Below are 14,839 nucleotides of genomic sequence, written 5' to 3'. Positions count from 1 at the left end.
ACAGGCAAGATGAAGCAAGCTGTTACTAATGCTACAATTGTTTATATACACAGTTCAACGACAGTGTTGACAATTGGTTTTTGTATTTTATCTGCAGCATCTAGAAAACAATTTTGCTGCCAAAAAAAAAATGAAAACCCTTTTTATCTCTAATGTTCCTACTAAATACTCTTTGTATCCAATCACAATGCAGTCCCTTCTACTAATCTGCTTCCAGAAAGGAAGGGAAAAACAGATATGAATATATTTTCAGAAGTAATTTGTTCAAACAGATTTCGAATACGATAGTACTCAGATTATTATTTATTCATTATAAATAAATTTACTATATTTAAAATATTCAAAACTTCATATATTCAAAAATATGTGACTATGTTACTGTACTTGTAAAGTATTTAATTTTTATTTGATTTTGAAGGTAAATTATTTGAAAAACAGTCTCTCTTTCAGTTGAATACTTGCTTTTACAGCAAAACATGCTGTAAACTGAAATTTCTGAGGAACTGTTCAAAACCATATACACATAATGACTTTACAAAATTCCATTTCTGCTGCTAGAAAGAGCTTCAAACTCTCAATTACATTTCCTTAATAAATCTTTAAAATATCAAGGAATATTTTAGATTATCCCATAGAATTCTCATATACTTCCTATAAAATAGTGTGTAACACCATTCTTCCTTTGCAAAGTACCCAATGCTATCCTCAACTACAGTCCTACTTTTCCATTGGCAGGAATTCCTGGGGATTCTGACTGATCCTTACGCAACAAACTTCTTTGCTACAATAAACATACTTATCTAAAAATAAAGTTTCCTTTCTTCCTTTAATTTTTTTCTTATGAACGAGAACTTATAAAAAAAATAGCAGCAGCAATTCTTTGCTTTTCTAAAATTCTAAAGGAAGTAACACTATCCTCTTAGTTTTTTTCAGAAAGAGGATGAAGAAACAACTGGGATAGATTTTCCACCCATAACTGGCAGAGGAAACGTTCACAAAGTACAGCTTGCTCAGTTTAAGGCCACAGAGAACTAAGCTATCTCTGCAAAATAGACTTACAAAAACAGTCAATAGTAGCTCCCTGTTGCATTTTCTGAAACAGGCTCTATTATCTCTAAAAAGAGTTACATTCCCATTAGGTTTTTGCAGGATACAGCAGAAAAATTGGACTAGATTGTGAGGGGCGGGGAGAAATTGCCTCACACAAACACTCCCAAAAGGGGGGGGGGAGTATCTTAAAATTCTGTATTGCTTCTCTAGGTACACTCCACTATACTTACTTTCCTTATAGCTGTCTAACAGGAAAAAGGAGGTACTGAAGCCAATTATCAATGAAAGCTTGTTCACAAGTTCATACCTTTGTAAAATGCTACACATGAGACATCAACATTCAGATTTCATTTAAACTTATTTCCACATAGCATCAATATTAGTAATCAGTACTTTATGGATATAAAATGCAAACTATAAAACCTATATACAGGTTTCAGGTTCTAGAATAAAATCTAGCTTGCTGATGCTAAAAAAATAAACTTTAAGGAGTATATTATGACAAATATAGCATATTGTAGTTTCTCATAACTATCTTTCTTTCAAAATACTGGAACAAGCCAGACAAATGAAAGTAAAATGTGTAGACCATTTTTTATTTGAGATTAGCTTGAATTTTATGCCTCAATTTGGTTTGTGAGAAATAATTGTATTAACCCATCTGTAATAATCATCACAAACCGATTCACAAAAGATATTGCTTGTCTAAGTATTATTTAAAAACGAAGTAAAGAAAGCCAGAGGACAAGCCAAGAGAATCTAAAACAAGCTGATTTTACTTTTGAAATATTTAAATTGTGCATACAGTACTATTATCTCTCTTTTTCAGCAGTACGTCCAACGTTATTTCCTTAGTGAAGAACAAACTTGCCTAGCTCCCAAAGATACTCCCACCACCACCAAGGCAACTGGACTTTCTTTTCAGTTGCCTTTTGAGTAAAAATAAGCATCTTTGGGACATGATGTGAATGATTGAGAATCTCCTCAGACCAGGGGTCCCAAACCCTCGGTTCGTAGACTGGCCCTGGTCCACGGAATGCCAGAGACCCGGTCGCACAAACAAGTGAAGCCCCATCCGTGGGATGCAGGCAGCATGCGAAACCACATACCCTCCAGTCAGCAGGAAAACCTCATTCCACGGAACCAGTCCCTGGTGCCAAAAGGTTAGGGGCCACTACCATAGACATCTCATTTAGCTTTTACAGTAACATAAAACACATGAAACCACTTAAGAGAAGGAAATCTTTAATAAATTGTAGTAACTAAGATTGTGCAAACCATTTGGAGGAAAAAGTGATACATAAAGCATGCTAGCACAAATGAAGCACCTTTCTTCAGAGCATAAAAGCAATTGTTATCCTTTGGAGTATCATACAAGAGTTTCAAAAGTTGTCCCCAAAGCACCTCTGCATGTATGTGCATACCTAGGCACTTCTGATGTGATTACTAGCAAGGAATGTGTATGTAAACACAGAGCAGAAATCCAGAAACACCCTTCAAAGCTATAAAGCTCTCAAGAAAATTATACTATACTCACACTTTGTAAGGCAGTACTATACTCACACTTTGTAAGGCATCTCTTTTAAATGCTTTATAGAGCCTCGGCTCTTCGAAAAGCTGCCTTTTCATATAATATTGGTGATATTCCCATGTTTCTTCCAGAATTTTCAATTCAGCAGTTTTATTTATAATTCCAAACTAAATTTACAGTTATAAGAATTCTCATTAATATTTTACAGCCACATATTACTAATACATTACACATAAATTACTAATGGCTGAACTTAAACCATTTCAATCTTCCATAGTACTTTTGTGAATGTGTATATATTTCATTCATATATGTATATTTTTCTTTCCTAATGTCATTTGATAAATCACAAAAACACAATTCATCAAGAACTATGATTTTTCATAGTTTTTCATATGATATGAAAGCCATTTGCTTTCCAATTCTTTATTAATTCAACAAAAAAGTGACACATTACATTGATAGAAGCATTGGCAAAGATCAGATATATTTTGTCAGTCATAGGTAATTTTAGAGTGGAGGTTCCTAACCCAATAGGCGTAACAAACTGAGCATTATTTTAACTATTTCTTCAGGATATAGAAAGATTTTATTGTCCATACCTGTATGAAGCTGAATTTTGCCAATAATTCCTTCAATCAAACCCAGACAAATTGGATTCCAAGCCAAAAGAAGATCAGTAGCTGCAGAGGAAGAGGAGGTGAGTTAGACACGTAAAGATAAACTGTTTTATCCATATAATTCAAATACATATTTCTTGTTTTATTATTTATCTGGAAAAACTGGGTTTCTACTAGGCAAGATGATCGTGTAAACATGCAAGGTACATATTACTCCATCTAGTTAAGAACAATTCCTTTTAAGAAAATATATATTTCTTGATCTACCGGAAATACTCTGACTAAAATTAAGTTTGATTTTTTTTCCCCAGCCAAAACCTTAGGAAGACCAATTCAAAAGCTTCCAAATCCCTTTATCAACAAGATAGTGGTTCTTAATCAAAGTAGGATTAACTCCTTGGAAAGTTCAATTTCATAATAAGAAAATATATTCATTATTTCCTAATTCTGTTATGAGGAAATGTACATAGTACTGTTTCGTGGCTGGGCCGCCTTCTTCAGAATAAAGAAAATGGAACTCAACAATTTCTACAAAATATTAAACAAAATAAGATACCTGGAGAACCAACAAGTTTTAGATTGTCTATAAAAGTTCTGCCAATGTTTTTATTGCCTGTTCTTACCACCTAACATGTTTAATATTGCTAGCAGAAATCATATAAGTGGGTGATTCTGAGTTCTGAATTCTTCCTTCAGGTGGCTCCAAGGAACTCAATACATGATGAAACAATACTCAATTCGCAAAGTTTCCCCTAATTTTTATCACTATACTTTTTTAGTTTTAATTAAATATTCTTTAAAACCATTGATGCCCAAACTCTAGAAATAAAAGTGCATTTTATTGGGAACCAAGAAAAACAGCACTTCAGAGAACTAAATAAAATCAATAGTTATTACCAGCTGCTCTTGAGAATTACTGAATTATAGAGATGAATGATGCCATCAAATTTAACATCCTGCCCACTACAGAAATCCAACATCACAGACAGATGTCTATAAAACTCTTTAACCTCTGCTTGAACCCCTCCAGTGACAGGGAGCCAACTACCTCTCCAGGTAATTGGCTCTACTGTCAAACTTCTCTTACCTACATTCAATGCCTTTTCATAATTTAAATCCATTTTTCCATGTTATTCAAATACCCGAGGAGTGCTATCTTTCCATCGTTCCTTTGTTTCAAAGCTAAACATTCTTCCATTTCATTCTATAGGACCTAATTACTAATCCCCTGATCATCTTCATTGTCTTTTTCTGAACTTGTTTCAAGTTCTCCTAATTTTTCAAGTATGCTCCCCACAACTGAACACAGTGCTCATGATGAGGTCTGTCCAAATTGGAATAAAATTGAGCTGTTTGGAAATAGTGCTCCTGTTGATAAAGCAAGGGCCTTGGTACTACAGTGGTTTAAAGCACCCTGTTATTAACACAGCTGCCTGCAATTTACTGCTGGTTCGAATCTCTCCAAGGCTCAAGGTTGACTCAGCCTTCCATCCTTTCTAAGGTAGGTTAAATGAGGACCCAGTTTGTGGGGGCAATAAGCTGACTTTGTATAAATATACAAAAGTATGAAGGCTATTGCTGAATGCACTGTAAGCCGCCCTGAGTCTCCGGAGAAGGGCGGCATATAAATCAAATTTAAAAAAAAAAAAAAAGCCAAAAAGTGCACTTGATTATTTTATAGCCACATCATCCTGCTGACACATATTCAGTTTGTAATCAACTAATATTCCCATTTTTTCACAAGCAGTATTAATGAACCACATATTTCCAAACCCTTTCTTATGCATAATTTCCTAAGTGAAGAACTTTGGTTGCCTCTGTTATTTTTATTCTGTTGTTTATACCATTTCTCTAACTTCTCAAAAGTATTTTGAATTTGTTTTCCATCCAAAGTTTTGTGAAACTTGAAAACGCATTCCCTTCCCTTAAAAATATTAATAAAAATATTAAAGACTGGGGATAGCAAGCTAAACCCTGTGGTATCTCAATATTTTGCTCCAGTTTAAAGAAATCTTTCTTTGAGCATAATTTTCATCTCAGTTATATATCCTCTTAATTCTCATATCATGCAGTCCATCTTTAACTAACTTGCTAATCGAAACATATGATGCACATTATCAAATGCTTTAAAATCAATTCTTACAACTAACTAAGGAAATTATCAGAAAGCAAAAAAATTGTCAAGAATTATTATTTTCCTATCCATGCTGACTTCTAGTAATTAACAGAATGTTTTCACGGTGCGTGTGTGGCAAAATGTCAGTATTTCTCCACTCTTATTGCATCTGCTGATAACCCAGTCCTACTGGGTAAGGAGGGCCCCATCCAGAACATCTGAAGCATTTTTTTTTAGATTATTCTGCTGGCTGTAAGATAAAATCACTCAGATTCACTCAGCCTTGGACTCTGATTGTGTCAGGCCAGAGTGCCTGAAGTACAGTCTAGTAGTGTGATCTGGGATAGGTTTATGATGGTAACTCCTGAGAAAATGGACATGGCTCCCTATACTGTCATTTGTTCACTGATCCAGCTGCTTTCTGGGTCATGATAGCAGCCTCTCTGACAGAAGGGGCAGTGCCCTAGTCTTAAAAGAGGTGGTGGTATATTTCTCAAGAGCCCACCATTAAATCCAATAAATTAGTCTTCAATATCTATTAACCAGTGTCCAACCTTCCCTTTTCTTTTAATGGTTTAAATGTGACACCTGCTTTGGTTGCCACTTTGCTTCTATGTGAATTCAAGGAGCTGGTCATTCCTCTAAAGCCTAACATGGCAAAGAACTTGGTTACTTGAGGGACCATCAATCTTCCATATATCTGCTTGGCAAGTTCAATCCAGCAGGGCTGGCACATTTTGGGTTCCAACAATTAAACAATACCATCTTTTGGGACCCAGGAAGACATTCTCTGCAGCAGCACCTGCCTTCTGGAAGGAGGTTCACCTCAGGATTCAAAAATCCCCCACCCAGTGATATTTTGAAGACAAGGCTCTTCACCCAGCTATTGGTAAGGATAATTTATGCTTCCTTTCATCCTTTCCCTTGTTCCCATCCAGGTTAATTTTCTTTGCCGTCTTGTTTGTATTTTTGTACTCTTATTTTTTAAAAAATATTTTAAACTATTTGTAAATCTCTTAGAGTTGCTGGGAGTCAGAAGGCATATAAATGACTGAAATACAAATGTTGAACAACAAAGAAAAGAACCCTAAGCACCTATTCATTGCTATTCAGCTAATGCAGAACCGTTTATAAGAACTGTCATTCAGCCAATTCTGAGGCCATCAAAGAGTTGTAGGTCAAACACAAATTTTATCATTATACTATGAGGACAGGATGAAAGATTTTGTTGAGTTCCTTGCTGATCTTTAATTCTGTTGAAGTGTGTCCACAAAACCCGTGGGGAGATACAACAGAGACAAGAAATTTTTAGGAAGAGGAAAATGGGTACCTAATATTCACTACTTTGAAATGTGAATCATAAAAAAGGATTCCCTTTATGTTCAGATTTTAAGATTCCTTATAAGAAATTTCTACAAGTTGCTCTTTTGACACATATGACTAAAGTTGACTAAGATTAACAAAGATATTTTTACTTAATTCAAAGCCCAGGAGTAAACTACATGATAAAAGAAGTATAATTGTTCAATCTAGAAAAAGAATTTCCAACAAAAGTAAATGCACAAAAATAGCTCTGAAAATTCATTTAAACAATCCACTTAACACAGACTTAAACTTAAACTTAATTACAAAGGTAGCCTTACACAGTTACAGAGCACTGTACCTTCTTTCTTTACAGCTTTTACCATACACAGTTCAAATAAACTACCATAGCTTATTTTAAGGTAAAACCAAAAGAACCATCGGAAGGACAAGGTACAAATGTCAATATGTTTCAGACCAAACTACGTGTAACATAAAAATTGTTGATTGGATATAGTCTTAGACATTTGGCAAAGAAATGATTGATAGAGAACACAGAAGTTACAGTTGTATGTGATAAATGGGAATCACAGCAAGAGAACTCATAATCATCTAGTTTTAAATGTTTCACTTCATGAATATAAAATAAACTGGCCACAGCATGATACCCTATGGCAGGAATACACATTTTTTTTCAAATTATGGGTCACGGTCAATAGTCAAAGAGACACATTCCAAAAGTAGGGAGAAATGGAATCTGATTTAATTTCAACCACTAGCAAATTGAAAGCTACTTTGAAGTTAAGGTTAAAGACATAGAGCTAGAAACTGGAAGACTATGAGTTCTAGTCTTGCCTAGGCACTAAGCCAACTGGACGAAGACTACGACCTAGGCACTAAGCCAACTGGACAATTTCAGGTCAGTTACCACCTCTGAAAAGATTGCTGAAAAAAGTGTCCATATATGGATTTGTCCATATAGTTCTCAGTAGTCAAGACTGACTTGAAAGCAGAAACACAAAAGGCAAGTAATTACAGAAATTATCTGTTTCAATGTAAATAGCTTTCCACATTTTCAAACACCTCTTAAAAATGACAATCCAAGGGATTCCAAATGAAACCAAGGGGAAAGAGGATCCCTATGCAATTTGAAATTCTTTAGGTTTTTACTCCAAAAGCATTTTATTAAAATAAACTTGATAAAAATAAAAAAAATCCAATTTAAATTTTAAAAATCTGATTTTTTTTATTTTTTAAAAAAAATCATTGATTTTTATCCACACTGGAAAGAATACATCAGAAGGTTCTGCTGCTTTTCAAGTATCTCCAAAATCAGTATAGTATCAAGGAAAATCCTTCCAGGCATCAGAGAAGACCAACGAAACTTCCTAATGCTGTATTTTCTTCAAAGAAAATGGCAATGTAGTTCTTAAATTTCAAAACTCAATCTTCAAAGTATGTTTAAAATTCTAGCAAATGCATTAATTTGACCGTGATTTTCCAATATTTACCTTCAAGAAATACTTTTTCCAATAACTTATTACCAAGGAATGTTTGAGTATCTACAGTATTAGGAATTCTTTCTTTAGTCACAAATTTAATTAGACAAACCTGGAAAAAAAGAATAAAAATATACACCCCAAATACATCAAATTAAAATTGTTGTGGATAAATTACAGTAAGCCTTGACTTGCCACCACAACTGAGCCCAAAATTTATGTTGCTGAGACAATTTTAAGTGAGTTTTGCCCCATTTTATGACCTTTCTTGCCACAGTTGTTAAATGAATCATTGTAGTTGTTAAATTACTAACACGGTTAAGTGAATGGCTTCACCATTGACTTTGCTTGTCAGAAGGTCGCAAAAGCTGATCTCAGGAGACTGCAACTGTCATAAATATGAACCAGTTGTCAAGCATCCAAATTTTGATTACATGACCATGGGGATGCTGCAACGGTCATGAAAGTCTAGGATTACTTGTATATAACTGGCAAATTTGGCCATAGTTGTTAAACTGCTTACACAGTTTGAAAAAGCCAAGAAAGCAAACTTTGCTACATAATGCCACAAATAAACAAACCAACCATTTTAGCTTTCATTCTGGTTACTTCATTAACACAAACTCTAAACTCAAAAATAGAAAATGTGAACAGATTGTCATTCAGATTGTCATTGAATCAAAAAATATCTTCAGACAAGGATAATAAAAAACGAGCATATTGTCATTTCAATATGTGTTTCACTCTCTTACTCATGACTCTGCTCAATCAGCAGGAATTCAATGCTTAGTCAAATCTCCTGTCACAGACAATATAGCTATGATTCTTCTTAAAATGTTCAGAAACCAGCTTGGAACAATGTCAGAAAAAGAGCAGCAAAGCTACTGTCAAGAGCTCTTTGTATGGCATATCAGCAATCCATTATTGGCACTTCTTCAAATCATGAGACTGGTAGGTCTCACCTATCTGAATTATAACAGAGATAAAAGGTTAAAAAAACACAACTGTATACTTGTATGTTGAGAACCTTTAAAAAAACCATGAAAAATGAAATAATCCATTCAAGGCTTATCTGAAGACTTTATCTTGCCATTTTACTATGTGTCAAGTACCCCAATTTCTTTATCAACCTTCTCTAACCAACTTCATCCCTAAAGTAGAATAATAAACTATGTGGCTACATCATTTTCCAGGAGCATACTTTCCTCTTATTCTACAAAGGATCTTGCTATTAATATACTAAAATCACCATAATTCTCCTAAATGAACATATTTTTAGAACTTCATACTCCTCACCAACACTTAATTTTATTCTCTGTATGACTGTAAGTAGGCTAACTCTTCTGGCTTTGTCAGCTTACCAATGGCTGAGCACTAAATCTGTTGTGTAAAGAAGTCTGCAAAAGAGCTGATCAAAACAATGAAGGAAGTGCAGTGGGGCACCCTCTCCCATTTTATACGGTAATACCCCAATCTGGCCAGTGGGCGGGGAGAACCACAGCTGATCAACCACAGCTGATGTCAGCCTTACCAGTAGACCACAAAGAAAACATGATCAGATGAGCTAATTCTACTTTATTATGCAATTCTGCCACTCTCCTTTACAACCCAAGAAATTAGGGAGGGATTCTTCTCAGTTTCTCACCCTGCCCATTATACATCTATAGACTATGCTGTCTCTTATCTAACCATTCCCTAGGCAGCATATCTTGGCTCTGCCTCCCAAAGTCATCCCCATATATCATTATACAGAGAAGATGTGTGATAAAGTGAGAGAGACACCTATTTAAAAATCCAGTAGGTTCCCTCACCCACCAGCCTGCCAATAGCTGATCAGCAGTGGGGGAAGTTGGGAAGCAAATGAAAAGTGATTACTCTTTCAAAAACCCCAGGCCTTCAAAAAGCTGGGCAGCTCTAACTAAAGCAGCAGAGCTGATCATCACAGGAGAGAGCTGCTGGATTTTGAGAGAACTGGTTCTTCTGTTTTACTAGGCATCTCCCCCAGGTTTCACTCCTGCTTTGACCTACATAGGAAGAAAACGTGGATCAGCCATCTTTCAAAACTCATTTTCACATCAGTCTGATTGATAGATGGATTCCCATCTGCTGATGATGTCAAGAAAAAGAGGATTTTACTTACATTGCTTACAGTGACACACTACAGTTACACAAACAGCACGCTACCATATGGCAATAAAAGGAAGTATGCAGAATTAGCAATTTAGCAGTGGAAACTAATTCTATGATGGTACAGCATACTATCATCCCAAAGACAGGTGGATAGCACTTTATCACTGCTACAAGCATAGCCCCCACCCCCAGATCTTTTTCAAATGGCGTGCAAAATCTCTTACGCATATATCGAACTGATTATCGCTAAGCCAAACCATTTGATGTAACATTACATCCATTAAACCAGGTCTCAACTTTAATCCCGTTGCTGAAATAACCTGTTACAATTCAAGCACTAAAACAGGAAGAAGAAGAAGAAAAAGGCCATATACCAATATTTCGAACAGGCCGTTGGATATATCCACAGTAAACCCCAGAACCCACTTCCTTTAACTCTCTTAAATGTCAAATTCAACAAGCGCAGAGATATTTGCACAGGAAATCCACAGCCCACAGTAGAAAAAGGCAGGATAGGATGGGACAAATGTTACCATCCTGAAAGAAGGTATTAGGGAAGGATTAAACTGCCACAGCTTCCGCAAGATCCAATGTATCCCAAGGCCCTTTACTGGTTTACTCTGTAAAGTACAGGTAGTCCTCGATTTACAACAGTTCGTTTAGTGACCGTTCAAAGTTACAATGGCACTGAAAAAAGTAACCTACGACCATTTTTCGCACTTATGACCATTGCAGCATCCCCATGGTCATCTGAACGCTTGACAACTGACTCATAATTATGACCGTTGCAGTGTCCCGGGATCATGTGACCACCTTCTGCGACCTTCTAACAAGCCAAGTCAATGGGGAAAACCAGACTCACTTAACAAACTGGGTTACAAATTCAACAACTGCAGCAATCCGTTTAACAAATGTGGCAAGAAAGGTCATAAAATGGGGTAAAAACTCACCTAACAAATGTCTTACTCGGCAACATAAATTTTGGGCTCAACTGTGATCGTAAATTGAGGACTACCTGGACTTCAGGAATTAAAAAAAAAAAAAACCTTCGGACCGAACATGGCCTCCCCTGAACATCCCTGTATGTGGTCATTTCTCCACTTCAGGAGAAGCAGAGAGGACTTTCCCCCTCCTCTATTTGCAGGTGTTGCACTTGTCACCAGGCTCCCCGCTCCCTCTCCTCCCTCAGGTAACACGGGACACTTCCAGGTGAGTCACCCTGCACTCCTTCGCCCAGTGGATCAACCGCCCTCCCTCCCTCCGGACGCCCCTCAACAGATGCCCTTCCTCCTCCCAGCTATCCCGTAGCCACCCCGACCTCTCTTCCCCTTGTTCGAGCCGGCAAAGTCCCGCCGATGCCAGGTTTGCCTCCCGGTAAAGAGTTCTTGTTGCCGCTGCCACTCCCCGCCCCTTTCGCCCAGCGGGGTGGCTCGGTCCGGGCCCCCGTCTGCCCACGGACTCACCGGCTCGGAGCTGAAGGCTGCCGTCGACGCGGCTACACCAGAGCGACCGGTTCTCCTGTTGCAAGATGTAGTGATCCTTGGCTTGGAAAAGCTCCATGGCGGGGCAGCCAATGGAAGGCAGGAAGCAAAGGCAAGGCAAGACAACGACCGCCGCGCTCAGGCAAGCCGCTGCCGGAGAAACGGCAGCCAAACCCAACCAGACCTCCCCCGCCGCCGAAACCGGGCACGACCCAGCCCTCTTTAAAGGGCGGCTATTCCGGGAAGAGCCGCGGAGACGCGCGCGACACCCACCGCCGCCGCCGCCGCCGCCGAGCTTGTTGGTTCTCCTCCGGCCGGACGGGTTCCGGCGCGCGCATACCGGTGGACACGTGACCTTCCCTTTCCCTCCCCCCTCCTTTTTTTTTCCGTTTAAAGAGAGAGCGCCGTCTTACTCGCCGAGCGGCTTCACGTGAAGAGAATTCGGACGGAGAGGGGAGGCGGGGGACAAAATAAATCGATCTTTTTCCGTGTCTTGGTTGATTGGTTAGGCGGGGCTTAAGGGTAGTTCTCTGCTTGCAACAGTTCATTTAGTGACCATTCAAAGTTACAAGGGGGGGGGTTAAGTGATGGATAACCGTTTTTCACACTTACGACCGTTGCTCCATCCCCATGGGCACCTGATCAAAATTCAGACGTTTGGCAGCTGACTCATATTTATGTCCGTTGTGGCGTTCGGGAGTCATGTGATCCCCTTCCGCAACCTTCTGACAAGCAAAAGTCAATGGGGAAATCAGATTCGCTTAACAACTGTGTTGCTAATTTAAGAACTGCAGGGATTCACTTAACAAATGCGATGAGGAAAGTCGTGAAATAGAGCGAACTCACTTAACAAATGTCTCACTTAACAACATAAATTTTGGGCTCGATTGTGGTAAGTTGAGGACTATCTGTATCCCTCTTCCCTTGGGGAGCTTAAGGCCGCGTAGGTAGAGCTCCATTGCTTTTATTTTTCCTCAGAATATCAGCTCCGTGAGGTAGGTGGGCTGACTTGGGTGAGGTCGGAAAAGTCAATCCAGCGACTACTGCAGGTAGTCATCGACTTTATTATAATTGAGCCCAAAATTTATGTTGTTAAGTGAGGCATAAGTAAGCTTTGCCCCATTTTACGACCTTTCTTGTCACAGTAGCTAAATTGGTAAATTGATAAGCTGGTTGTTAAGTGAATCTGGCTTCCCCATTGACTTTGCTCATCAGAAGGTCGCAAAAGCTGATCACATGAGCCCAGGACATTGCAACCATCACAAATATGAACCAGTTGCCAAGCATCTAGATTTTGATCATGTGACTGCTGCAACAATCATAAGTGAAAACCAATCATAACTCACTTTTTTCAGTGCCGTTGTAACTTTGAACGTCACTAAATGAACTGTTGTAAGTTGAAGACTACCTGTTATACCTTGCGATTGAAGCACCATCCTGCCCCTCAGACTCTGCTTGGAATAACAATGAATCAGCACCCTTTTGATTTCTATTTTCCTTATCCCAAACCAACTGCTTTTGCCAATTAAAAACAAAATTTCCAGTTACTGATTTTCAAATAGAAACCATATAAAACACAAATTTTGCTATCTAGTCATGGTTAGAGTTTATATTCTCAGAAGGTCTAAAATGCAGTTTTTCTCGGAAAACTTTTTCTTTTTGCCACAACTGAACGTGTTCCTATAAACTTGAATTATGCATGTTTAAGTCAATTTATATATCTGCAGAATACATATATTAGCAAGGCTATTGAACGTGAATTAGTTGCTACAATAGTGAAATTGATTCATATCAACAACATAGGTATCTGTGAAAAATACATAAAGATTGAGCATTTTCATTATTCTTCTCAGAGGTTTTTTTCATTTAATAAGACCTTTTTCTCCATTCTCCCTACTCCATTTTACTTTCAGTCTGAGTCATATGTTCCTTACTGGAAATAATCTCTTTAATCTTTTTCTTCTCAGCAAGCAAAGCAAAGTAAAGGATAGTTTGTTTATTTCAGCTGGAATAGAGGAGAGATCTGAAGATTAAAATCTTTTTCTATTGCCTGAAATAAATGATGCTTATTCTCAGAGAATTCTTGAGGAATTGTATCCCACTGGAAACAATGACACTAGAAACTAAAACCAAATGTACAGCACATTCTGCATATTCATATATATAATATTAATTTATTCAAAAACATATGTATTCCAATTGGATATTTCCTTTATACAGCACTTCTTTGCTCTTTCAAATTTTACGTAGCATTGTCCTTGAATATTTGGTCCTCTCAACAACAACAAATGTTACTTCCTGGTCCAAAGATCAGGGCAAACAATAATATAAAATTTAAGAGCATGAACACAAGAGCTAAAGTGTAAAGGTAATATATTAAGAAATGAACCAGGTGTACTCTATTGCTTTCCAGCTCTGAGAGCACCTTGGCCATACATATTTATAATCATATAATCTGTAATATTATAGTCATATAATCTGTAATATTATAAGCATTATAATAATGCTTCCCTGAACATTCCTGTTCAGCTATTTTTACATACTTATTTTTAATTCCTTCAAGAAGTTTGTTTATTATAAGTGTGGGAAGACCCCCCCCCCACTCCTAGAGAATGAAATATTTTGGGGAATATTAAAAGAGATAGAATATTATATTTCCCCAAAGGAAATTAGAGAAACATGTTCTTAGAGGCAGAAAGCAGCCCCCAGTCTTTCTTATTAAGCAGATGTCCATTAAGAAATCCTGGGTCAAGCCTATTCACAAATAAAACACTTTCACCTCCAGTAATGGGATAAAGGACAGGACATGACTTTAACCCCATTGATTGAGAAAGGTGGAAACAGGTGGAAAGGTGGAAATTAAGAAAGGCAGGCTAGAGGCAATAGATAACAGGATAAAATCCAATTACACATGCCTGACTGGGTTTGGACAGGAAGCTGAAGCTGATAATTAAGACACATCATGAGCTTTTGCTAAACAAGTAAAACCAATCAAATAATAAAAGCACACAAAACAAATCTCAAAATTACAAAATATTGTAAACTGTATAAGAATCCTTGCACTCATCAAGCTAATTTGTCAGCTACCCCAGAACTGCACGCTGTGGTTC

At 37.5% G+C, this 14,839-nt stretch overlaps 1 protein-coding gene across 1 annotated transcript in view; it reads right to left on the bottom strand.

Annotated features, from left to right (window-relative positions):
• INPP5F (inositol polyphosphate-5-phosphatase F) overlaps positions 1–12,074 on the bottom strand; it is a 37,494-nt gene extending 25,420 nt beyond the window's left edge. The window contains exons 1-2 of the mRNA XM_034440271.2: positions 11,712–12,074; positions 3,184–3,264 (exon numbers count right to left, since the gene is read on the bottom strand). Of these exons, the coding sequence (XP_034296162.2) occupies positions 3,184–3,264; positions 11,712–11,808 (178 nt within the window). The 5' untranslated portion in view covers positions 11,809–12,074. The remainder of the gene's footprint in view (positions 1–3,183; positions 3,265–11,711) is intronic.
• Between the last annotated feature and the right edge of the window lie 2,765 nt (positions 12,075–14,839).

Source organism: Pantherophis guttatus, chromosome 6 (assembly GCF_059756535.1).
Source record: "Pantherophis guttatus breed Tessera chromosome 6, ASM5975653v1, whole genome shotgun sequence".
NCBI classification, from domain to species: Eukaryota; Metazoa; Chordata; class Lepidosauria; order Squamata; family Colubridae; genus Pantherophis; species Pantherophis guttatus.
Note: the sequence above shows the minus strand (reverse complement) of the source record. Positions and strands in the feature narration are given on the sequence as shown.